The sequence below is a fragment of the Paramisgurnus dabryanus genome, chromosome 5 (genome assembly GCF_030506205.2).
Source record: "Paramisgurnus dabryanus chromosome 5, PD_genome_1.1, whole genome shotgun sequence".
In the NCBI taxonomy this organism is placed as follows: Eukaryota; Metazoa; Chordata; class Actinopteri; order Cypriniformes; family Cobitidae; genus Paramisgurnus; species Paramisgurnus dabryanus.
Window position 1 is genome coordinate 37,690,040 of NC_133341.1, and position 27,274 is coordinate 37,717,313.

A 27,274-nucleotide genomic window follows, 5' to 3' on the forward strand; every position below is an offset into this window, starting at 1 on the left:
TCATTTTTACAAAGTTTTTTATTTTTCACATCAGTCTTGAAGATTCATGAGAGGAAATGTCAGCTGTTGTGAGTTCTTCATTTATTCACATCATTTATATCCAGCATTTCACTTCTAAGACAAGCAGCCAAATTAAAATGAAAATAAAGAATATATTTGTGTTCCTTTAGGGGAAAACAGAAGCTTTATTTCTCTTGCGATGAAATATCAAGTGTCAACACACATTTAAGAGGATGAACAACACTGGATGATGAATATCTGCAGCCAATAAAATCCCTTAAAAAAGCTGAAAGAAAACCAAAGTTAATTCATTGCTGGCCTTTTAAATACACGACTAATAAAAGAGAAAAGAGAGCAGTAATGCGTCTGTACAGATATTCAAAGATCAGAATGCAAATCATCATCACAGCAGAAATGATTTATAAAGACATTCAGCAGTTCACATAAAGAGAAAAGGACGGCGGGTTTGGATTCTTAAATGATTTGAGATCTGTACAACATAAAGGACCACATCTTCAGCTCAGAAACTCTTCAGAAAGTCCAAAGATACGGCAACAATTACAATAAAATAAAAAAACACAATTCCTTTAGTTGGGCTGAGATACTGGAAATGAAGATTTAACAGTAAGGCTCTTATTGCTTGTGGCACTCTTACACATCTGAAAGATCCTCCACAATAAAGCACACTGTGACATCTCATCCGATGACATCAAAAAGAGAGAAAACGCCGTCATCTGTGGTGCAGATTTGAAGGTTTATTCAGCTGTCACTCAAATGATGCTTTGCATTTACACAACACAAGATGATAAAAACAACACAATCTTTTATGATGAGCTCACGCTGTAATGTCACAGTCTCTCTGTCCAGATTGAACAATGTCCTCAAATTTAGGTTTCAAGTTTTTTTTATTGAATAAAAGTTGTTGTTCTTAGATAATAAGCAAATAGGCATGATTACTATATTTATATATATATTTAAAAAAAACAAATTAAAACTCCATGGTACCCAGTAAAAACTGCAGCGCTAGAGCTTCAGATGACATGCACGTCCCATCAGAGATGCACTTCTGTGTGTTTCTGTATCATTTAAACCGTTAATTCTTCACTTGAAACGCAAGATAAAATGTAAATAAATAAAGCTGATGATGAAAAGTCCATGTGTCTACGTATCTTTATATAGATTTAGTATACAGATATTCATCTCTCTCTCTCTATGTAAGGGTGTTTTAGTTTGTGATCCTGTGCATCAGTCCTGGAGTACAGACGCCACACATACAGAAACACAGCCGGGTCATGTGATCGTGAGGTCCATAAGTTTAGGCTTTGCCTTCCTCCACTTTGACTGACTGTGGTTTAATGGCTCCGGTTCGAACAGATTGGATTTGTGCTGACGGCAGCTGATCCTGGATTTTACTGGGAATGACAGATGAGCTTTTGACATCACGCAGAGACTTCACCTGTACAAACACAACACACGGCTGAAATAAACACACATACACACCTGTGAAGAATAACTCACATCATATCAATCACTGACCGTACATTTAAAAGATTTATTAACCCTTAAGTGTCATCCACACTTTTTGAGTGGGGGGTGAAAAGATGATATACACCTTCAAATTAATACAACTATGGCAATTTTTGGTCAAGTCACTGAAGTGTCTGGGGGTGAAGAAAAATTGTTATAGCAATTTACATTAAATATAATGCAACAAAAATACTATAAACATTAAGCCACAAGTCTCAAGTAGTTGTGGTCCACGTTAAAAAAGTAAAATCTTTGGTTTGTCTCACTTTTTTAGTAGTTTTACCAACAAAGGCCACTAGGTGTCATTGGTTTGCTGCATACTCTTGCCACTAATTAATAAATTACAGTCACTGCATTATTATTACTGCTAAAAAGTTTTGAAATATAAAAAAGCTTTACAATAATACATAGTTTGTCAATATTTCTGCAGATATATAATAAGATATAGTTTTATGAATATATAATATGCATTCCTATGGGGGACGGGGTCATGTAACAAAAAACTGTCATGACATCATTTCTATTAACAGATGACCTTGAAATATAAAAACTACATTGAGAGCTTTCCAGTGATATACATTTTGTCATGATGTTTAGGTTTACAAAAGGGTATGTGTGTTATAAATATGTAAAAACAATGAAGGCCCGCCTGTGACCCTTTAGAAAATGACTCGCACTACGTCAATCTTTTCCCAAAATGATAACAAATAAAAACTACACATCAGCGAGTGATTTCAATGTTAAGTCAATGTTAAGATGCGTTGAGGCGCGTCTGGAGGTCTCGCGGCGCAGTAGATGCAATTCTGCCTCATTCGCGCAAATTGAGCATTGCCGTGGCAAACGTGCGAGTCGAACAATTTGAACTTTGTCGGAAAACCGAGCCGCGTTAACCAATCAGGATCTTGCTCTAGTGGTGACGTGATTACAGGATGCGAGCGGAGTCACAGAAGCCCCTCCCATGACGCGAATTTCTACGTGAATGTCTCAATGACTAGAATTTCACATGCGAATGACGGGAGTAAACTCAAAATCTTCAAAGGGCAAACTAGACGCGGTAGACGCGAATTTGACGCCTCAAACGCGGCTGGTATGAACCAACGGTTAGAGCTTTCCAACAATATATAGTTTGTCATTTGATAAAAAATTCAGGCAACCCGTAAACAGAAGGGTTGACAGTTAAGGGTAAATATAAAATGAATCATTACTGTAATGACAAAAAGACCTTCACATTATTACTTTATTTCTTAAGAAACCAAAAAGAAAAAAAACGTTATTTTTTATTGCACATTGTGACACAAATTTAGCTTTTGTTTTTAGTGAACCTCTGAAATATCATGCAGAACTACAGGATGTCAGAGTAAAGCACATTAGCATAAACATGACCGCATTTACTGTCCTTTAACAACACAACACAATATATATATAAAAGAAAATAAGAAAAGAGTGAGATTAAATGACATTACCTATGCTCACAGTGGATGGCTCACCTTCATACCGTCCTCAGGGGTTTTAATGGCAGACTCGGGGTTGGATGGGGGCGTCGAGCGGGAAGGCTCGCGCCCTTGGCTGGGGTACGGTGGAGAGCGAATGATGACGGTCTTGTTGACCTGCATGATAGGCCGCTGGATGGGATTGGGAAACGGGCCGCTGGTGGGTGGTCTCATGTGCATGACCATACTGCCCTGAGGAGCAGAAACCTACATGAAACATCAGGCGTTCAATAAATCACAGAAATAAAGCAGCCTGAACAGACCACCGATACCTGCTGTGTGTAATGGCCCTGAAGAGACGCCATAGTTGGAGGAGCGCCCGGTTTTCCACTGGGACTGGCAGAACCGGGCCTGATGCAGAAATACACAGGGTTAAGATACAACATCTACTATCTGGTTGTGTGTGTGTGAGATTTTTCAAGTTTTTCAAAAGGTTTCATGTCATGAAGAGTCATTGTGTGTTTTCATGCTGACCTGTAAGAGCTGCTGGGTATTCCAGGTGAATGTGTGGGTTTATCCGAGAACTGAAATCCTTTCACGTCCATCTGTGAGTGCTGTATGACAGAGAAAACACATCAGATAAACGCTGTAACCCCACAAAACAACTCGTCACAGGACCACAGCCTCACCTCTCTGCTGCTGGTCAGGACGGGCGGCTGAGAACCGGGAGGCATCATTCGCCGAGGAGCACCAACAGACAGATTCTGGTTCTGCTGGAGCTGAATGGATTGGGGCAGAATGAGATGCTGCTGGGCCGAACCGTATCGCAGTTGAGATCCAGGCATGGACATCGTCACCTGAAAGCAACACAAAACCATTAAAAACAAATCTGATTTATTCCAAAACCCCTAAAAACTAAATACAGACCCTGATCTCAGATTGATCAAAACATTCATTGCTCTTTTAAATCAAATGTCTAATCACCACTACAGTGCAGTTGATTATCAACTTTTTAATGCATCACGAAAAAAAACGTAATGATGTGTGAAACCTAGAAATGCAACGATCCCAAAGCCACAAGTCTAAAGAAGTTATGTTTATGTTCCATGAAGTCATTGGAGGAACAAGCTAGTCAGATGACGTCATGATATTTGAAAGCACTGTTTGGATATTATACTCCCGCCTACTTTTAGAAACAAAGTTTGACCGCGGATTTATGCGTTTAGCGGAACCTAAAGTGTAATCTCATATACAGTGTTACGATGTAAATAGTCCTCAGATTGTATATTATATTCTGTTACAAGATGTTCATGCGAAATCTGATGTAAGTTTTCTTGGGTTATTCACACATCTGAAACAGACTGGATTCGACTCACGATCGTTATATCAACACAAAGGTAAGAAGTCACGTTTATATTTTGCATGTTGTCATCTGGACTTCTGTCACAAAATCCTACATTTATGATGCTAGAGCATCTGTATCTCAAAACAGAGACCATACACTGATGCTAAACCCGTAGACCTTTTAAATGATATATAGTAATGTTAATATTATTAATCTTTGTAAACAGTAGGCTATATAGATATTGATAGCAGCGTAAAAAAAACAGACGTCATCCCACCCACGAATTAGTGCACGTCGAGAGGTTAAAATTTCATAATCGTAACAATTTTCATATATACACTTCTGCGCTGTCATCTGCGACAATGTGCAATTACACATGTTGACCGCAAGTAGGCATAACCTACGCATGACTATAAATTACACTTTACCTGTATGAGCTGCGAGTCCATGAGCTGTGAGGTGGCCATGCCAGCTTGATTCATAGACCCATCATAAACCAGCGGTTGGCTGCCGTTCATAGGCTGGTAATGTGAGCCCGACTGCTGTTTCACCATCTCTGATGGCTGCATGCCGGGAAAAGCAGAGTAAGGTCCTTTGAGAGGACCTCCTCCGGAGAGCACCATGGGACTGGGCTGAGACAGGTTTGGGTGCATGTACACCTGAGACCTGCAAGAGAAACGAAAGAGATAAACAAAAGATATATAAAGGACTTCAAACTAAAAAAATCCATTAAATCTCTAGCCATGTGTTGTATTGAGAGGCATTAATCACCTGAATGGAGCCATAGAGCTGAACATGTCTTGAGACTGAGATACAGGAAGAGCTCCCCGTAAGCCCATCTGAGCCTGAGCCTGAAGAGACGTATGGAGAGAGATGGGGATCTGCTGAGGGCCGGCCTGCACACAAACACACAGTCAGGGTTTCATATATATGTGATGGACAGTCAAAGAAAACACTGCAGCGTGAACGTGTACCTGCGGGTAGTTTGGCTGCTGAGTTAACGGAGAAACGAGTCGAGGCTGACTGGAAAACACGTGACCATCCAGATAGAGAGGAGGGATGTGACTGCCTATAAACACACAGATCACACAGACAGACGGTCACTTCTCATGTTTTAAACACACAAATAAAGCAGAACGAGATGAGACGCCAGACCTTGCATGGAGACGGAGGGTGCGACAGACGCCACAGGCATGGGAGGCATAGACACTCCCCCGAACGTGCTGTAGCTGACCCCGCTGGAGGAACCCACGCTGCAGGCCGGCTGGGCACCGGAGCCGGCGGCCCCTGGAGAACCCTGTTCAGGAAGAGCCTGAGAGTTCTCCCACGCTTTACGTGCCGACTCCATCTGAGGACGGAAACAGACGTCGTGTTTTTAACAGGGAACAAGAGTCATGTAAATGAAGATAAACACACAGATCAAAAATGACATTACCTTTAATGTGAGGTCTGCAGTGGGGAAACTGATGGGATTGAGGTTAATAGCGGGCTGAAGATGATCTCTGCGGAGCATCGGGATGGCCTGGGTCAGACTCGCCTGTGCAAACATTAACAACAGTATTAAAGCTGCCGCACACATCAGTGTCAAGTGTGATATTCAGCGCGTATTTAAATACGTACATTCCCGGCGAGCGCGTCCTGAAGCTTGGTGACGGGGTTAGAGACGGGCACCGGTGTGGACCCTGGAGGAAGGCTGAAGTCTGAATCTTTCGCACTGACACCGAACTCAATGGGTGGGACGGGAATGACGTTATCTACGTGAATGTCCACTCCATTGACCGGTGTAATGGGACCCTCCAGACGCTCCATTCCCTCGGAGCCTTTGCGGTTCTTAAGCGAGCGCTCGTTCCCGATGGGTCCGGGCTTGTGCTCTTTATTCTGCTCGGGCCCCGGATCTGAATCCTGGCACACCGGAGAGTGCTTCATGTTAGTGCCAGTCTCTGACGGCAAACCCACAGTCCACTCACACACCATCTGATACAAACAACACAACATGAGTACCAACATGCTGGAATATGAAGAGCGCTGCTGATGAACATATAACACGGTAAGTTTATAAGCCATCTGAAAACATTTGTTTTCATTAGCATTCGATCACAGAAGTGTCAAGAAGAATCTCTCTTTTTGATCCTAGCTAAGATAGATTTTTGAATGTCTTAAGGTTATTTTTCATTATTTTTTATATAACTTAAATGTGACCATTTCTTAATATTTGTTTTTATTGTGCTATTTGTCTGTACAGCACTATGGTCAATGTTTTGTTTTATTCAGTGCTTCATAAATTTGAATAACTGTATTGGCTCAAGTTTGTGAAGATTAATGATATTCAGTATTATGAGTGTGAGCAAATGATCAGCATGAAATGTTTACAACAGATATTACTCTCAAAGTACCAGGACAGCGAAAAACAATATCACAGCAAATGACATGCAAACAAAAGTGATTCAATTTATTTATAGGATTGAAACTAGGGCTTTTTAAAATATTCATTGGATTACTGAATTTTAGAGATGCACCGATTGAAATTTCCTTGGTTGGTTCCAATTTCTGATTTTTCTGTAGGCATAATTTACAGCATATAGGCTACAAAAAAAAATCCACTTTTATTTAATAAATAAAAAAATATTTGTCATAAAAAATGATAAAAAAATGTCACTTTCACCCAAACTGCATTAAATTACAGGATCTATGTGAAATGGATAGTTAAAACAAAAATGTATGACAAGCATGTAGACTGTACGATGATGACATCTATCATTTATAATCGTAGACTGTGACAGCTGTGATACATGTTAGTGCAATGAGAACTAAAACACAACAACAAAAGCAGTGTTTAGTGGGTGAACTGGTGGATGGGGGCCAGTAATCAACATAGGCACGTGCAGACTGCACAGGAGGTATGGGTCACAGTCTTTATCAAAAAAGAATCATGGCTGTGACGTTATTGTTTAAGTAACTGGCAAAAAAAGAAACGACTTGGAATCAGAATGTCGTGAGACTGACCAGCCGGTTACAGTCCGATCCTGGCCTGGCTCCGCCCTCCTACGTGCTTCCGCTTAATTTTCATTTCGCTTCAGCAGTACGTCTGGGATGGCTCTATAGAGTTTCGTTTTCTCCTGCAAAAATCTGCAGGACCAATCAGCGAACAGATGGGGGTGGCTAAGAACGATGACGTTGAGGTCGCGTGTCAGTTTGAGTTGTAGTTCAGTAATGGCAGCGGAGAAAGACGTGAGAAAAGCTATTCGGTCCGTTGTTGCAAAACTGCCGAATATACAGAAGTTAAAGCCGGAGCAAGAAACAGGTTTGCTATGTTTTGTTTGTCTGATTATTCTGACTTGTTGTTTCCGTCCGGTTTCGGTGCATGATATACGTCACGACCACACGTTAGCGATTGGCTTTGGCAGATCCTGAGTGACTCTGGGCAGATCCAATAGTGTTAAACTTCAACAATGGACCCTCCTTAACGGAAGTAACGCTTTGCAATGGAGTGTGGCCAGACTCTCTGTACAAATGAAATGAATGTACGAGAGTCTGGTTGGACCAGGCTAGGTCGATCGGTGCATCTCTACTAAATTTCTTTCCTGTATTTAGCAAAAACGTTGTGTTAAACTGAAGGCACAGTTTTACATCCCCAAAGTAACGTTGACCATACTTTAATAAAACTAGACCGAATCTTACACAGACAGACTAACCCTAACCCTACTAATATGAATATGATCTTTACCTCTGAATTAGGTTCACTCGCTGTGTAAGAAACCTGTTTAGTCCATGAATCCCCACCTGAGGAAACAAGCAAACATTACTCAATATGAAATACTGACTGATATTTCTTAACTTTAATAACAGCCTATGGTTATGCAGTGTACCTGTGCTGTTCGTCTCCCAGATTTCTGTTCCTAAGCTGCTGGCAGACAGAGTCTCTTCAGGCTGATCCATGGACATACTGCCCTGCTTCTTGGCGAATCGTGGAGGTATTTTTGAAGCGATTGTTCGGGTCTTTACTGAAACCTACAGGTGCACAAATGACACGTGCACTTTACTGACAAAAGCAATCAAATACTACTACTGTTGCAAAGTAGATTTACAAAAAAACAACATTTGAGCACAATGCAAACTGTAAAAAGTACTGAATAAATATTACTTGAGTATTTATAATAATGTTACTGATGAATCGTCTGATGGGTTTATAGTAAAATAAAGAGCTCAGATGCAAAACCCTCCAAGCGAGTCTGCCATGTTTTCTTGTAAAGGGCGATTTATAGTCGTGCGTAGGTCCTACGGCGTAGCTACGGCGTAGGCTATCCGTAGCCTGTGCGTAGCTCTGCGTAGCCTGACGCGCACCTCACAAAATTTCTAACAGCGCGTCGGCTCTACGCGGACCGTAAGCGCTGTGATTGGTCCACCAGAACCCCTCCCGTCAGGTAAAAAAACTGCGTCATAGGTATTTCCGTTTGTGACGGTGAAAACAAAGATGAGCCAAGTTGAGGAGTGATTTAACTCAAACTGCAACATAAGTCGCTGTTTATTTACTTCCATCATTGCTGGTCTTCTCAAATTATACCCAACAAGTTGCTATTTCTTCTTCGTTTGTGGGTTAACTTGCTTAGCTTCTTCTTCTGTGACGACTTCTGCTGCTACTGTGGTTACACGCGTGATTACTGCCAACCAGCGGTTTCGCGTGTCTTTGCACATCTCTCGCTACATTCAAAAAAACAACTAAAAACTCATCTTTTCCAAAAAATACTTGACAAACAGATATTTACTGCAGACTCTTCTATCTTAAAAAAAAGAAACTGTAATCTAACAGGTTTTGTTTCAGAATTGTGAAAACTTAAACTTGGTATAAGCACTTCTTGTATCATTGCCTTCCTGTGACAAATCGCTTTATTGTCTCCTAATCTTTGGTTAAAAGTGTCTCCTAAATGCCCAAACGTAAATGCAATTGAAATCCCTAATTTTCACAAATGGCACTTTAGTAATTTCACTATAATTTAACAAAAGTCTTTAGCTGCAAAACCCTCTAAATGCATGCAAAAAATCTCAACTTTTGAACAAAGTCTCGGGCCTTAATGAGTTAATGTTCACTTACTGGAGCGCTCTGATCTTTACGTCTGCGGTCGTCTTCCAGCGGACGACGTTGTTTTTTGGAAAGGGTGTCCTGGAAAACTTCTGGACTCGGTACAGACACTCCAGAGTCGTTCTCAACTGGGAGTAAACAGAAATAACTTTGAAAACTCCAAAAGACGTGAGCTATAGTTCAGTTCTGTCTATCATCGGTTACTCTTTAAATAAGCATGTTTGTGTCTTACCCGCATAGGTGTTTCGGTCATATTGACACAGCACCTCTGTCATGTCCCCCTTTAAACTTCTGGGTTTCAGATCTTTATCTGTGATCTTTCCTGTGGCTTCAGTCGTGCTGACGGAAAGGTTGTCCTCATTTTGTTCAACACTATACACAGAGCCAGAGCTCAAGCTCTGAACCGATTCATCGGGAACACTGTTGGGTAAAAAAGTCATATAGTGTAAATGACATGAGTAAAATGTGATCTTATGAGTAATGTGTGTCACCTCATGTTTTGATAAACATACCGTTTGGTGTTGGAAGAGATGCCGTTCTGCCAGCTCTCACTTTTACTCAAAGAACCTGTAGACGATATGACATCTGCAGAGCGAGATAACTTGTTCTCGATGGACACGTCACCCTTGCGGTTCTGTCGATCAGCAACCGGCCGCTGGCTAGAGAAACTTCGCTTAGAAAGTTCTCTCTTCTCTTCACCGTGGCTCACGTCTGTCAGTGCATCAACGTGCTGCCCTCCTCCTCGTTTCTCTCTCCAGTCACTGAAATCGCTGTTCTCGGAGCCTGTCTCCCAATCCTCACCCTGACCCGTGACCTCCTTTGACTTTCCTTCAGAGTAGTTGTTGGGCCAGTGCTCCTCTACACCCTTAGAACGACCCGGCCACGGATTGGCAATGTCACCGTTAACATAATCCTCATTATTCCACTGACCTCCTACTTCACGTTCCTGCCGCAGTCGCCTGAAACGTGGAGGTTTATCCTGACGGGGGGGACGTCTTCTTCTCAACGGCCGGTTGTCAGGATTATCGCCATCTAGATAGTAGCCAGCTTCACGATCTTCCACGCCATTCTCTACAAAGGATCCGGTAAATTTGGGGGGGTATTTTAATGCTTCACGGTCCGATGAGCGCCTTGAATAAGACTCTGTGCTGAAGTTGTATCCGTTCTCTTGAGCCGAGTTGCTTCCAAATTGAGTTCCTCTTCCTCTCCAAGTAGAAATGTCCCTCGATCCGAACCCACGATTGTATCCGGCATTGAAACGAGGGGGTAGCGACCTTCCGAAAGCTCTCGAGGATTTCGTCCTGTCCCTGGAATCGTTGTTGGCGCTCTGATCGTCAGTGTATACTCTGTTTGATCGCCAGGATTCCCTGTCTGCCCTTTTCACGTCCGCAGATGCCGGGTACGGCGCCTCTCCGTTCTCTGCACCCTTCTGACGTGGGCGTTTGGGCTGCTCCTCGTATTCGGATGTTTCGCTGTGCGTTTCGCTGGCGTTGCGTCTCCGGGGTTTCCCTCTCTGTGGGTCTTCGTTTCTAAACTCCCGACCTCCACGGCCTCGAGCGACTCTCTGAGAGACGGTGTTGTTGTAGGCTCCTCTGTTAGTGTCGTTACGTCCTCCTCCACGAGCTCCACCACGAGAATTAAAGTCTCTGAAGCTCCGTCCACGTCCTCTGCCCGCTCCCCTGGCCCCGGCAAACGCCTGCTCTTCATCGATGAATATCCAGTTGGTGCGTCGTGGCACTGGTGGCTCTCTGCTGTCGGAGCTGTCTATAGACTGAGACTTCACAACGTCCCAGCAGTTCTCTTTGTGTGACCCTTCGGATGGTTTGCTCGTTTTCTCGACTTTAGGAGGTTCAATTTGTTTATCTTCGCTAGGGGCAACATGTGATGGGCCAGAGTGTCTGTTAGACAGAGGAGGGGCATCTCTCTTCAGGTCATAGACATTGGTGACCACTTCTTTCTCTAGCCTATAGGGGACAGTCTTCTCCTCGGGTTCCGATTTGGGCTTTTCGTTTTCCTTGTCTTCGACCTTTAAGGGTTTTAGCACCGGTTTCTTGATGGGTCCGGTCCTTCTGAAAGTCCTACTACTGGAATCAGACGTTTGGCTAACGCTACCGCTGCTTGGCCACTGACCACCGCCATCTTTCTTCAGCCCAGAGTCCTTCCTCCAGAAGTCTGAATCATAGCTGTTGTCCTTGCAGTCGAAACCATCATCACGGGAATCAGCGGCGTCTTTCTGATGTCTACTAGATGAGACATCCCTGTGGTCCGATTTAGAGAAGTCACCATCTCCAGGATGATTCCTGCTCAGTGCTTCGTGGGAAACGTCTCGCTGTGACCCGAGCGACAAGTCTGAGCTTCGGCCTTGACGGAACCCTTGATGAGTCGGTTCCTCCGCAGGACTGTCCACGCGATCGTGACCTCGCTCCTCATAAGAATCATGTCTAGAGCATGACCTGTCACTCCTGTTGTCTGTTTGACTCCTGTCGCTGTTCTCGTGCTGTCTCTGGTACGGTGGGGTAAAACTGCGGGCAGATGGGTAACCATCTTGGCTCCACACTTGGTAAGGTTCAGCGGATGGTGTCCTCCTCTCCTGATGCATGCTGGGATGGCAGCCTTCATCTGAGGCAGAACTGGGGCTATTGAGGCGCTCTTGTTGAATGACAGGTTTCACTAATCCTTGTAGGAAAAAAAGGGTTGACAATGGAAACTTTTTAGTTATTACTAGCATATCACTTTAGTGTTCTGGAAGGTGTTTAGGGTGTTAGTTTGCAGGGGTGAAGTCAGATCTCAGTCTCAGTTATTTGTTATGTCTAAATACAACACCTGTACCTGCACGAGTGACTATTAGATTATATTCCTGCTTTTTGGTCTACCAGATACGGTCACAAATCATTACCAAACAATGTGAGCTATCATTTATGCCTGATAAGAAGAGAATCTTTTTTTCTTTGAGTAACCATGATGCCACGGCTAACTATAATAGTGTTACTCACCAGATGTGTGAACCCCAGGAGGATAGTAATCCACAGAGCAACCCATGTAGGGAGGCATCATCATCCAGCGTGGGTCAAAGCCCAAAACTTGAGTAGGGTAAAAACCTCTCTGAGCAGAGTGAGCCGAGCTGGATTGGGAGGGGTGACTCGACTGTTGCCATGATGGCATCTTATACATCTGCTCCTAAAAAAACCACAGAGCACACAAACACAATTTTAATTCAAAACTGAAATGAGATTATGCGACACCATGAGGTAGTCTTAATCTCACGGAGTACGCAAAAACAACACAATATACAGCATCTGCAAACAACTCGCGTCATAGATTTCATATCTGCTTATGTTTTTCAAAGCAAATATTTCTGTGGATGCACGAAGCCAGCTCCGCTAAGACACCGTTCACAAAGATGTAGTTGATTACATTAACCATAGACAATGCTCGTGGCATTGCTAGCATCATGCTAAGCTACAGGAAAACAGCTTTTAACATTTGAACTGATAAACAAATTGCAATAATAACGATTAAATAACATTTATATCTCTCAAGTTGTTTCTTGAGTGTGCAAATACTTCATGGGTAAGCCGATGCCTCTCATCCTGTGCATCTTAGATGTTGATCAGATGTGAACCACTCACCTGCTGATGATGTTGCTTTTGGAATCGGGGTGGAAGCGGCTTCTGGTGACGGTTGTATTCTGGGACAGGGGAGGTGGCCTCAAGGCTATCATCATCATCATTGTGGTAATCACAACCTTCATCCTTGTAATCCTGACTGGATGACTCGGCGGGTGTATCCGACGCTTCTGTAAAACAGTGATGAGAGAGTAAGGCAAACATTAACTCTTCACTTATTCTGGGTCACGACCCAAGGGCTTTAAAGCTGGCTGTTATTAAACCTCTTATTAAGAAAGCACACATAGACCTTAGTGAACTAGAAAATTATAGACCCATTTCAAAACTTATGTATCAGTGTTTCTCAACTCTGTTCCTGGAGGCACACAAACATTTCTCCAACATTTGCATGTAAATTAAAGTCGAAACTTTAAAATGCATGCAAATAATAAACTTTCAGCATGAAGCAGCATCGTCCGCAATAGAGATGTTGCATATGCGCCGATTTACACATGCGGATCGATATTAGGCAATGTTGGTGTATACACAGTATTAAAGAAAAGCCAAAGAGAGTTTTGGAGAAGGTAAACACAAAGATCGGTTTATGAGATCGGCAGATTTAGCAAGCATCGATCGAGTCATTTAATGCCATTATCCGGCGACACCGATTGGCGGCCGATCGATCGGAGCATCCCTAGTTGTCATCCATAATCATACCTTTAGTAGCATACTGCCAGTTGTCCTGGTGCACTTTAGACGTCTTCCTGCCTGGAGACTGCGTCAGCTCCTTGTCCTCCTTCAGAGGTTCTCCAGAACGTGCAGGTTTCTCAGTCTTGCCAAATTTCTCATCCAGTTTTTTGAGTTTTTCTGCACAGGCAGCCAGTCTCTCTTCACGAGCTCTCCTCTCCTCCTCCTCGCGCCGTCTGCGGGCCCTCTCCACCGCTTCAGAGACATCAGCAGAGATGAACTTCCCACGAGAAGGTGCCTGACGCTGAGGTTCCTCAGGCTCCTCCGCAGACTCACTGCTTACATTTATCTTCTGCTGAGGCTGGAAACCATTAACAACAGAGACCATCAGAAAACATTTAATTATAAAACTAATTAGATCATGCTGTATCAAACAAAGATATTTTTTAATTATTTTAAACAATATGCGGGTGTATAGCTGGACAACCAAATTGATTAAACATCTCTCTATTGAGCAATGCCCTAAGGTCATCCGTAACAGCCACCTGAGATTCAGCAGAAGAGATTCGTCCATTGGTTTTTCTGGAAGGCAAGGGTTCTGGGTGGCGCGAGTATGGTTCCTCCTCAGCATCGTGCGGGTACACCACTTCTCCAGAGCTCTGAGAAGAATGTTGTTCCTGATGACCATTGTCCCAATCATCCCTGAGAAAACACAAACCATACGTTCGATATTGGTCCAAAGTCTTTCTACCAGATACGGCGCTCCAGACACTACAGCACACAGGAGGACTCACCAGATCTTATTCTTCAGACGTGGCGAGTGATCTTCCTCATCATCACTGAACTTGAGCTTCTCACTGTAATCCACTTCTTCATGGAGACCTGAAGAGCAGCAAATTTCCAACCAATAAAACGCATTTACAAAAACAAATCACGTGAACTGATGTTGCAGCAAAACAGCGAGCACTTGCCTGCCCAGCCATCTTCACAGTCATTGTCCAGTTCATCCAGGTCCTTTAGGTCATCAGGATTGATAATGGCAGGACGGGGGGCTCGATCTCCTTGGCGGCGGATTGGTCGAGTGGCGGGTCGAGGGGGTGCGCGGGGGAATCGGTTCTCTCTCCTAACATCCCCACTGCAAACAAAATCAATTAAATAATCAAATGCTGTGTGAGAGTCGATGACATGTTGTGTGATGGATTAATGCAACACTTACTTGACGGGCTCTGGTGCAGGAAATGCAGATCTGAAGTTCAAGCGCGATTCAAAGTGCACAGGGGCAACCACAGCGGGGGGACCGTGATCAGAGGAGCCCAGGGTCTCACGGGTCTCTTTAGGGCACATCTGACAAACAAACAATCAATCTTTAAAGTCAGGGTGATGCATTGAAATGTTGCAAATAGGGAATATGATAAAAATAACACATACATGCATACATAGGGTTCTGCACCTTTAAATGTGTTTTAAAATGACAAACTCCAGACTTGGAGGACTTAATGAAGGCTTTTAAAATGAAAGAACTACAGTTTGACACCCCTGATTTATAACAAATGAAGCCTACTTTTACACATGGTGATATTTTCCTGAAAATTAAGCAGACAAAATCAGAATAAAATAAGAGAGCAGTATTTTAAAAAATACCTAACACTAATAATATGGTTAAAAAACAGGCTTCATTTGCTTTATGCAACAAGATTTTTCTGCAGATTTGAACCCAACACAGCACTGAAGGACTCACAAAGGCAGGCAGCATATCGTGGTAGGTGGTCGTGGTGTGATGCTGGTAATGAAGGGCTGACGGGGCTCTGCGTACGGGCTGAGAGGGCTGAGCGGGCCGAAGAGACGGCTCCTTCAGATCAGGGGGCTGAGTGGAGGTGGTGGTGGAGGAAGAAGGGGGAGGAAGAGGAGCGCTGGTCTCGGCTGGGCTGCTGTTTTTGTTCTCTGTGTCGCAGGAGAGGACAGCTGACAGCCCCGAGGGCTGCAGGTTCCTCCCACCACCCTCCCTCCAACTTGACACATCTGAGAGAGAGAGAGAGAGAGCGAGAGATATTAACACCATGAACAGCGATCCTTCACAGCACTTGAGTCAAAAGAATAAGTCAAATGGGCGGGACTCACTCTGTGGGCGGAGGCTTGGTCCGGGCCCATACGACGGATCGTAGACGCTTCTTTCCTTGCCAACCTTGTCCTGTTCTCCTGCAGCTTTCAGCGTCGGAAATTCCTCGTGAGAGAAGGGCTGCAGTCGGCTTGAGGCCCTTAAACCTTTAACAGATGCAAACTAAATTATACTCCTATTAAATGTCACAGCAGTAGGCGACACTGCAAGAGTTTGTTTTGATAAAATGCAGAATAAAACCACGGAAGGCGACAATTACCATCTGTATCTGCTGTCTTTCCATTGAGATGTGCCCATTGCTTTGGTCCACCTGAACTTGTGCTCTGATGAAACCAAACAAACAAAAGCATTTGAGTTTGAGAGTTAGATGACAACTATAAATGAAATGTGATGGAGAAGGTCTTGTAGCGGCACCTCCTGTATGGTTATGGGTGTGGGCTTCTGAAGAAGATTGGAGACAGATTTCTGTGAAGCCTGCGGCGGCTGCCACTCCGGCAGCTGAGCTGATGATGCAACAGAACTGAAGGAAGAAAACAATCACAGAGTCATCAATATCAGACCAGAGAGATGAAACCTGCACTCGTTCATAAACTAATACAGCTGCATACTGATATAAAGACACACTTATTAATGATTACAAACTGCTTGGTCAAATCTAAAGCCGCCTTTCCACTGCACATGATATAATGATACGATTGTCGGACTTCGCCCCCTAGTGGCAGTCATAATAAAGTTTCAGTTTAATCGTAACATGGGAGAGAAGCTCAGAGCAAGAGGCTTCATTCCAATACTTACCATAGAGGAATAAATAAATGAACGCAAATTAATGAAACAATAAACACAGCGCTGCATATATGAACAAAGACTTCCAATATTTTTAATATGGAGACAAGATTAAAATAACAGATACATATTAAACTAATAATGTATTACTTATCATTAACCAATCGTTTTTTTTAGAATTCAAATGTTAAACAAAAACGATTAATCATTTTCAACACACACACTGTTATTGATTGAAATACATTTCTTCCGATCGGCATATCGCATGTGGTGTAGTCGCACAAGTTCACTTTTTTTTTACGGATCCAACGTTCAAAACTAGGGATTGGCCGCTATGTATTTTTTTTTGTGCCAATGCCGATTTTTGTTTCATCAGCCTTAGCCGATGACCGATACAGGCTGCCAGTTTTCTAAAGCCGATATTTGGAGCCGATACTGCTTTTGCTCACTCAATTTACATCATAAAAATGAAACAATGATGATGCCAAATGTTACAAGTCTCAATTTAAAAAGTTACATTTATTGAACTTAAAAAAACTATATTTAACAAATAGTAAAAACAGGTGAGGGTGCTATAGAACTATGAACTGCACTCTCCACAATGGATGAAAATCTATCAGCAAAGGATATTGATTTCTAGCTCTTTACTACTACAAATATATATAGAGATGAGAAATAAAAACCCGCTTTTTCCAGCTATGATCAGCTGTTAGGCCGAGCTTTCGATGTTGTCATGGAAAGGTTGGTTGTTTGTAGTCACATGACCTGCAATCGCTTACGGCTTTCAGCACTCTGTCTGTAAATAATGCTGGAAAAATATCGGCAAACACAGCAGCCACAAATTGGCCAATGTGATACACATAAAACTCGGCTGGCCGCTATATCTACCCATCACTACTCAAAATGGATCTGAAAATTATGCATCCACATATAGTCAGCACCTCACGCAGCCCCTTTGGAACTCTCCATAGAAAATGACTGACTTTAGGTTTATCGGCCGCTGTTTGTCATGTGCAGTGGAAAGGCTTAAGAATTAGTTAAACTAGCCATCCAACAAGTTAACTAGTGCAACCTATTCATCATCTTTAGCAAGAAAACTACTGTAAATTAAAAACTAGTGGATGTGAGAGGTAACGTTAGTGATAAGCGCGATGTGCAAACATCTATTTGTGGTGACCAATTTTAATTTTGTGGAGCTGAGAAATAAATAAATTTATGGGAATGTATAAGGACGCTCTCACATGTATGATGTCACAGCAGTCGGCACCGTAAATATAACGACACGCCTATAATCCCTCCCACTGCGAAGTGATACTAAACTCAATGGAAAAGCTAACCACGCCAAAGTGAGGTGAGCTGACCCGACCCAAACTAAACTAAACTAAACCGTGGGGTACTATGCAATGGAAAAGCGCCATTGGTTGATTTGGAGTGGCACAAAAAAATAAATAAATGACTGTCATCGCAGAAAATCCTCATGACTACGGTGAGAGTAACAAATGCTACAATAATGGTTCTGAAAAGGCAAGGAAATACCCCTGCATCACCGACACAAGTAGGGTTGTCAAAAGTACAGAGTCTTCAGTACCAAGCCAGTAATAAAAAATATAAATTGATCGTAACCACATTTTTTGGTTCCAGCGAGTAAGGTGTGTGCTTTACATACATACACAGGTGCAGTATAGTCTGACTTTATCTGCTCTATAAATCTCATTCACATCAAACGCTGCATTTGGTATTAGCCTCAGTCACATCAGAAAGTGTGTGATTGACAAATTCATCTGACCTCTTTTGCTCGGGTTGATCCTGCTTGTTTGCCCATCCTGTTCCGTCTTTGGGCACAATAATCACGTTGGGATCGTTTCCTTTATTCTCAGACTTCAGACTCGGTAGGTGAGCGGGAGGAGGCATGCGCCGGGCAGCGGCCACTTTACCAAGACTCTGTAAGCCATGACGAGCAACAACTGTAGGACACAACGAGAGACGGCAGCATCATGAGTGATAAAAAATAATCTGTTAAATTATTCTCTGATATCTACACAGAAGGTTTGTGGCTTTATTATGTTTCATAGAAATGATCCAGAGTCAGTTTTTCATGTCCATTTACAACCCTAGGATTTCTCTTTAGAATGAAATGGTCTATTATTACCTTATTTGAAAGGGTCATGAATAATAATGTTGAGCTTTGCTCTGATTGGCTGTTTCTCAGAGCAGCTCCTTCAGTAGCTCTGTGTGTGTGTAAACAGATCTTATGTTTGAGTCTGAATCAGATTTTGAGGAATAATCAATTGTTTGTTTCACAGTCTGTGTTATGTTGAGATTGGTCTGTTTTCCAGCGGTCTTTTGCATGCATGAGCTTCACTCACAATATGTCATTACCACGTACACAACTCTTAGTATTATAGCAAATTAAAAATCAACAGTGTAGTGACACATCAAGATTTTAATGTTTGAAAAAGATCAGAAGATCCGAAGAGGACCCTATGGATTCAGAAGAACTTGAGGACAAATAAACTGGATAAGTTTGGGTAAACCCTTTATTTTAATATATAATAAATAATACATACATACATAAAGCAGAAAGTTCTTTAGCGTGTAATATATGAGGATATAAGAAAAGCTGTATTGAGGTAACTTCTCACCTGTGGTTTTCTGGGTTTCTATTGACTTTACTTTGTACTTGTCAAATAGGCTGAGCGAGGAATACTTGCTTTTCCCATCCTTGGACTTGGTTATTTGCCCCAAACGATCGGACATTGCGATGTAATGTCATCGAGTATGGAAATTTGTCTTTGCACCTCGTCCTCAGTACCGTCTGTTTCTGTAGACACACACACACATAATAGCAAGACAATGTTAAACGATGCTTCAACACCCTTCACTTTAATACTAGATTTGTTAAATCCCTCCAAAATATGGAAGCACAATGAGAAAAGAACAGGAACAGTCTGTACATCTCAAGGACTGCAAACATGGTCAACAATACTGAAGCAGAAAAAAAAAACAATTTAGATCACCAATAACCTCCATGAGATAGAAATACAATTCATCAAATCACTTAAACACAGCCGAAACGCCCAGAAACCCACAATTAACACCACAAGATCCCAGCAGGTTATGGAATAAAGATCCCAATTTACATTTTAAACCTGCTCATGCAATTCCTACGATTCAAACCAATAACTATATATGAAGAATGGATTCTGCCAATAAAACAGTATTTCTGAATGACATAAGGCCTGGATTACGCAGATTTGAAGGGAATTTTGTAGGGATCCACCGATACCACTTTTTTGGAATACGAGTACTTGCATTTCAGTACTTGCCGATACCGATATAGAGTACTTAATAAAAAACATGATTTAAATTTACAAGTAACAGCTTTAGTCATATAATTTTAACAAAAAAACAAAGGACTAGTTTTCCAGTTTGTTGTAAACTCTGCCTCTTTGGACATCACAAGAGGCATTAACCCCTTACACGCCGCTCAAACATAGACATTTCTCAGACCGTGTTATCGATTCCAGGTATCGGGGGACTTTTAACGAGTACTTTAGAAAATGTGGTTTCAAGGCCGATACCCGATACCAGTATCGGTGCATCCCTAGAATAAAGGTGTTATTTAGCGGTGTTTGCATCTGAGCTCCTCATATAATCAGATGAGCTAAATGAAGAAGTTTTTGAAGAGAATTCAGTGCTTTCAAAAAGTGTTTTCATAAAGACATGTTTCAGCTATACATCAGAATAGTATTTGTGTGTATTTCTGGGAACTGAACTAGTGTTGGGCGATATGCCCCATTTTGAGATCGTCCTATCGTCAGCCTGTGAGATCGGCGATACACGATAGTATCGGGGGGCGGGGCAGTAGTTTACTCATTTATTTATTTGTTCATTTATGACAAGACTTGATTGGTGGAAAAAAGAACAAGAGCAACACCGTCATGAATGCATCTTTCTTAAAACTAATGTCATTAATCTGAGTGCGTCATTAAAGCCCAGATGCTCTTTGCGTGCCAGAGAGGGAGAACAGGACACGCGCTGGTTTTAACCCTCTGCGCGCTAACAACCTCTCTAGTGCAAGGAAATGTCAGAGATAGGGCTGCTCAATTATGGGAAAAATCATAATCCTGATTTTTAACACGATTACTTAATGACTGTAAAAACATGCACCTGCGCAGACACACGCAGCGCACATAAAAATAATTTAATGCATTTGTTTAGTGCTGTTGCAGAAGGTTACACGTGTCAAGCAGTGGTGCTCTCAGAGGTGCCTTTTTAAACACACTGGTCCAGCGGAACACAATCATATTTTAAACACGAGGGATGTATTGCTAAAACTCCTTGAAAAGCATATCATAAACAGGATTACTATCTGACTTCAAGTTCAGACAGAGCGCAGCTCTGTGCAGCGGGTTATATTTTAAACAAAAGGAATAGTTTGCCTCAGCTCGCATGAAACGCATTAAACCGCACAAATACATAAGGATTACTACTTCAGTTTATGTTTAGACTTCGGACAGATGCGAGAGCGCGTGCATGTGAGACAGAGGGAAGCGTAGCTGCTCATCCACGCGCTGGATTTAGGTGCTAGAACGAGTCCGAGACGCGCGCATTAAGTGCATCTGCGTGCAAGAAGGAACTCTCTCTTTACAAGCTCTCCGCGTAAAGTGAAGCACAAACCCTCATGCGAGGAAAAGCATGCAAAACTATGATGATGATGATAATAACAACCATTCGCCAACTATCGTCATGACTATCGCCATGAAAGCCTGCCATTGGCGATATGTCGGACGATCGTCGATACACGATACTATCGTCTATCGGCACAACACTAAACTGAACTCATGACCTTGGCACTATTAAAGTAATAGTACAAATACAGTACAGACAGGTGCACAGCCCTACAACACCACTGTTATACCCAAAGAATACTGAATAACAACAACAAGGGTCTCTTATATCAGACTCTGTGTCATAAACGTTATGGCATGCCTCTGTAAAATGCTTGATTCTGATTGGCCAGTCATGACATTCCAAGGTATGTTATTCCCAGATAACAACCGCCTGAAACTAGGGACACAACAAAAGGAAAATTCTTGGACGAAGCCAAATAAAATGAAAAACTCAGCTGAAGGCAGAATACAGAAATTTTTAGTTTTTTTTACATTTTCCCAAATATTTTGAATGTGCCTCTTACTATATTTATTTCACATTATCTAACTATTTCTTTTTTTACATTCCAGCCATCATTATAGGACCTTTTTAAAACTGGTCACTTCTCTTATCAGAAAGATATCTGACTTGTTAAAACTGTGCCAGTTACATTCGACCACATAAATGAGTCTTAGCCAAACAGATATTAATCCAATCTTCCATCTTGTGGCTTTATTACCGTATTTTTTGGTCTATAAGCCGCGTTTTTTTCATAACTTGGTGGGTGCTGCGTCTTATAGTCCGGTGCACCATGTAATAAATTTTTACATTTATGAGGCAAGAGACAACATTACCGTCTACAGCCGCGAGAGTCCGCTATATACTGCTTCTGTATTTGTGTAATTCAATGAATTCAGTAATGTGGAATGACGAGTATGTGAACTTCACGCTAGTTGGCTTGTTCGGTTAATTTAGACTATTCAACCTTCCAGGTAAGTTCTGTATGTTACGGTTTATCGTTTAAATAACTAATAATATTACTTTTAACGTAAAGACATCTATTCTGCCAAACTGTTCTATCGGCTATTGTTTAATTCCAGATTAAATGTCTGTTCTTCGGCTTGGATCTCTTGTGGAAATAATTTTCTAAATAAACGAGACGTATAGTCCACTGTGACTTATATTAAGTTATTTCGTCTTATTGACGCATTTTTGAATGATGTGTGGATTATTCTCCGGAGCGGCTTATAGTCCGGGAAGTACAGTGAGTGCAAAAATGATCCAGAGTCAGTTTTACATGTCCATTTAATTACAACCCTAGGATTTGCCCTTTGAATGAAATGGTCTATTTTTACCTTATTTGAAAGGATAATGAATAATAATGTTGCTCAAGCCAATGATTGTCTGTGTGATTTAGAATCATTATCAGACAGGTATTATTAAGTGTGTTTTGGCTAGGGATGCACCGATACCGGCCTTGATACCACATTTTCTAAAGTACTCATACTCGTTAAAAGTCCCCCGATACCAGGAATCGATACAACGGTCTGAGAAATGTCTATGTTTGAGTGGCGTGTAAGGGGTTAATGCCTCTTGTGTCGTCCAAAGAGGCAGAGTTTACAACAAACTGGAAAACTAGTCCCTTGTTTTTTTGTTAAATTATATGACTAAAGCTGTTACCTGTAAATTTAAATCATGTTTTAATTAAGTACTCGGTATCGGCAAGTACAGAAATACAAGTACTCGTATTCCAAAAAAGTGGTATCGGTGCATCCCTAGTATTGGCATTTATTGTCCCATCCCTAATTGAAATTAATTTAATATTGGGGATGTACATCTTGACTGTAATGTCACAGTTGGTGTTATGTTGAGATTGGTCTGTTTTCCAGCGGTCTTTTGCTTGCACAAGGTTAAAATAAGGAGAAAACAATCGTGTTTGAGGCTCATGATATGACATTACCATTCATCTATGCCTACATAAATACAGTTTTACATTCTACACCAGCTTTAATAACACATATGACAAAACAAATAGCTTGTTTGTGACATTTAAACGTCTCGTCTTATCTTAAAACTGAAAGTGAGCAGGTTTCCTTGCGTAAAGTCTGCATTCGTTAAAAATGAGAAAATAAAACATTTATTGTAACTTAACTTACTTATGAGGGAAATAGCCATGTAATTAGTAGGATAATGTATGGTCTGCAGGTAGTTATCACGAAATAAACTCCTACAGTGTGATACAAGACCCTCCTGACCACTGTCAGGGATTATTTCTGCAATAACAACCGGCTGCCTATCCGTCGTTATCCCTTACTTATAACTACATATAACTAACAGGACATCATTATGTGCTTTAATGCTTTACGTGAATGGATTCCTGTCATGTTGGAGATGATATTTGTATGAATTCTGTTGAAATTGGTCAGCAAAGTCATGTTTTTAAAAGGCTAAGATTTCTGACAAAACCTGAAACTGATAACAAGATATCAACGTATGTGTGTCTCATTCCTACAATAATCCCAAACAAACCAAATCATGAAAGGACTGAAATATCAGTAAATAAGCATATGATGGTTGTGTGAAACTACCCATAATTCTGATGTATGTGAAAGCAAGTAGTATAAAACAGCTCGTGCCTCTTTAACATCATTACCATCATCAGATTTAAAACACACAACATCAGGCTCATCTCAAGAGATATAAATCAAAGTGTGTACACATATCAAAACAATACGAGCTGTTATATCAGACCTTACTTTAAATATATACATGTGATTTTATCAGTAAGATATTCACAACAGAACACATTTCTATATTACATCAGCTCTTTAAAGAAAACTGTGTGTTTAAGATCAGTTAGCACAAGATGTAAACAAGAGACTCGTAATGTAACACAAATGACATTAAACACATAATACACTAACACTTACACTCATTTCAAATTAATAACACCTAAATGAACACTAATACATAACCCAGAGTTATATTAATACCAGATATTTTCACATATTTCTCTTCAGTAGTTAGCAATGCTATTGACATTAGCCGTTAACCAGGTCTCATCTACACAAAACCGAGAAACGAGTTTTAATCTGAACAAAACTCACAAAAGGTCTGATGTCTGTTTCATAACCGTCACTATAATTCGTATATTGTGTATTTGTGAGGGTTCGGTGTGCATTTATTGATGTGTGAAGTGATTAAAAATGGCTGCTGGTCCAGAACAAAGCGACAGAAACACCGAGACATCCTGCGACAAACCGGGCAAAATAACACAAATATCCGCACGAATCGCCTTCATAACTCACCAGTTGAACGAATAACTGTCACTTTAGATCACACAGATCGATATATTTCCACCGGATAGAGAAACACGGAAGGATGGATGAAGATTCTGCGGCCAATTTCTCTATTTTTTCTCTTCGCTTGTTGTCAGTTTCCCGGCCTGAGAATAAAAGCTGCTGCCGCCTAGACCGGATATGACGTCAGCATAGCGCCACAGCGAGCGCCTGCAGGCAGCTTTAGGAACTGCATGACGACAGACAGACAGACAGACAGAGAGACAGACAGACAGACAGGCTTTCAGGCAGATTTCATCCACATCGCAACAGATAACACAGAAAATAATCACTCAGAATGTCTTATAGAGTCATCTCATACAATCATTCTCCTTCAGTAACTTATCAATTCACTTCAGATTTACAAAAGTCTGCAGATTCTGACACAAAGGATAAACACAATATAAACACTTAAAAATTAAACTGTAATCATGTTTGATAAACTTTTACAGCTTTTGCTTTAGCTTTGTTGCTCTAAATTTTTTGTACCCTAAACCTCCACAGTCACATGATGAAAATCAGACTTTTCTCCATGTTTAAATGCTATAATTAAGTCCCCGGTGCTTCTATCAACCTAGAAAATGTGAAAAAGATCAACCCAGTTACTAAGTTTTGGTAAACCATTCTCTGGAAGCATTTGAAAAATAACTCATTCATTTGGCTCCCCTTGTGATGTCAGAAGGGGATCTCATTATAATAATACCGCCCCTTATTCTGCACTATCCAACCACCAATTTAGTAAAGAGATCAGCTCATTTGCATTTAAAGGGCACATTTTTTGTTCACACCTACAAAAGTGACATTTTAACAATGCTATAATAAATTATGTATATGATATGTTTATGATATGTTAAATTATGTATATGATATTTTAAGCTAAAACTTCACATACGTACACTGTAAAACAATTCAGTACAAATTACAGTGTTACTTGCAGCTGGTTGCCGGTAACTTACCGTAGATTTAAATGTATGTTATTTACGGCAAGAGTTTGTTCAAAGTAAAATAAATTTTAAATATTTACAAGTCTTTATCTTTACAGAATAAAACTGTACAATAGCAAAGCATTCTGGGAACCAGAAATTATCAATGACCTTTTTCTGTTTTTTGCTTTAGATTTTGTTTCCCAGAATGCTTTGCTTGATGCTGTTATTTGAGTTTTACTCTGTAAAGACAAAGACTTGTAAATGTTTAATTTTAATTTAACTTTGAACAAAATGTTTCCAGTAAATAACATACATTTAAATCTACGGTAAGTTACTGGCAAACAGCTGCAAGTAACACTGTGTCTCTCTCTCTCTCTCTCTCTCTCTCTCTCTCTCTTTCTCTCTCTCTCTCTCTCTCTCTCTCTCTCTCTCTCTCTCTCTCTCTCTCTCTCTGTGTGTGTGTGTGTGTGTGTGTGTGTGTGTGTGTGTGTGTGTGTGTGTGTGTGTGTGTGTGTGTGTGTGTGTTCAACACTAGAGGTCGCTCTTTTCTACAGTAATCATTTCACTCTTTGTGCTAAGCCTTTAAAATGTGTCACATGTTTTTTTTGTTCATAGCATTGAAAATGTCTCAACATGACCTGTGAAGACACTCCTGAAACCTCAGATTATTCCTGGCAGTTTAAACTTTAGCTTTGTATTTTATTGTGGTTGTTTTCCTCACAGTAAGTGATTGTGTATAAAGGTTCATCTGGACCGCTGTCTGTTTGGACTGAATGAGACTGTCAGAAACATTCATTCCCTGTATGAGCACCTGACTGATTTTATTATCAGAGCCCAGCGTGTGTGAACCCTCTCTTCAGACCCATCACAAACAGCAGTTCATCACAGATCTGAGATCATTGAGATATAATTCTCAGCTCAGTGCTGTCAATGTCTTCATGATGTAAGGCTTTGAGCAATGGTAAAGTAAATAGTAAAACTGAGGACAGTGTAACAGAAGTATTTCTTGAAACACCATCTTTCATTTCTGCTAAAGTTGATTCAGTTAAACTGAGAGTTTGCTCAATTCCTTTTTCAGCGGAAACCAGCAGACTTCCTCAATCTTCTAGTGCAATGCAGGCTTGACATCTTCATTTATTACTCACAGTCATCTTCATTCACAGTACCAAACCAAACCAAAACTACTGTGTCTAAATGAAGTGGTCAACAACCAACATAAACATACATTTGTCTGTAACTGTAGAAAGTATTTTTATTTAATATTGAATTTAAAAGAGTTGTGAAAAACTGAAACTATGGGTTTGGTTTCTGGGATACCATCACTATTTTGGGAAGAAGACTTTGTAAGGCGTGTGATCTGTCTGGTTTCCACCCATGAAGCAGTGGTGTGAAGATTAAAGCACTCAAGTTCTGTAGAAGCGCATGTCTTCTGCTGATAGTCTTTATCTATAGACACAAACATTATGAGTACAGTCTTCTGATGTGTGTGCTGTGTGAAAAGATACATCATATAGAAAACATAACAAAACACTGGCATAAATACATATCTATATACACATGTAAATAAAATGAATGCATATAGACACATTTGACATTTATAGCACGGGTCTGTTTAATGATTTATTCTGATTGGTTGAGAAATGTTACACGGGTGTTGATTATTTTTCAATAAACTCACACGTGAGCTGAATAATGTTTGTGGTATAAGAGGATTAATTGACTCCAGTCCTATGAATTATTTGAAAATAATGCACAGCTGCAGTGTAAATCTGCTTCGCACCGTGACG

The 27,274-nt window shown here is 41.1% G+C and overlaps 1 protein-coding gene across 5 annotated transcripts; it reads right to left on the bottom strand.

Moving 5' to 3' along the window:
* prrc2b (proline-rich coiled-coil 2B) lies at positions 1 to 24,688 on the bottom strand. Of its 5 annotated transcripts, none has more exons than XM_065284000.1 (30): positions 24,532 to 24,688; positions 19,213 to 19,391; positions 18,357 to 18,534; positions 16,202 to 16,307; positions 16,047 to 16,110; positions 15,790 to 15,933; positions 15,410 to 15,690; positions 14,888 to 15,015; positions 14,643 to 14,806; positions 14,466 to 14,553; positions 14,217 to 14,373; positions 13,702 to 14,032; positions 13,009 to 13,175; positions 12,373 to 12,556; positions 9,892 to 12,055; positions 9,612 to 9,799; positions 9,392 to 9,507; positions 8,169 to 8,310; positions 8,027 to 8,082; positions 5,923 to 6,204; positions 5,738 to 5,839; positions 5,458 to 5,650; positions 5,277 to 5,371; positions 5,074 to 5,198; positions 4,731 to 4,968; positions 3,647 to 3,814; positions 3,492 to 3,571; positions 3,290 to 3,368; positions 3,015 to 3,209; positions 1 to 1,456 (listed from the first exon to the last, which is right to left on the bottom strand). In XM_065284000.1, exons 2-30 carry the CDS (start codon positions 19,325 to 19,327, stop codon positions 1,316 to 1,318), a joined length of 6,471 nt encoding a protein of 2,156 aa, XP_065140072.1. In that variant the 5' UTR covers positions 19,328 to 19,391; positions 24,532 to 24,688; the 3' UTR covers positions 1 to 1,315. The 5 variants fall into 5 exon arrangements, with proteins under 5 accessions (XP_065140072.1, XP_065140069.1, XP_065140068.1 ...); XM_065283997.1 differs by having other exon boundaries at positions 1 to 1,477; XM_065283996.1 differs by having other exon boundaries at positions 5,923 to 6,276.
* Between the last annotated feature and the right edge of the window lie 2,586 nt (positions 24,689 to 27,274).

What these genes read in the sequence shown, in the direction of transcription:
- prrc2b (XM_065283994.1), bottom strand. Translation starts at nt 19,327, where the DNA reads ATGTCCGATCGTTTGGGGCAAATAACCAAGTCCAAGGATGGGAAAAGC. An exon ending in TGGACTCGCAGCTCATACAG is followed by an intron (nt 3,815 to 4,730) that starts GTAAAGTGTAAT and finishes TGTTGCTTTCAG; the next exon opens with GTGACGATGTCCATGCCTGG. An exon ending in CCCCTGAGGACGGTATGAAG is followed by an intron (nt 1,478 to 3,014) that starts GTGAGCCATCCA and finishes TGTTTATTTCAG; the next exon opens with CCGTGTGTTGTGTTTGTACA.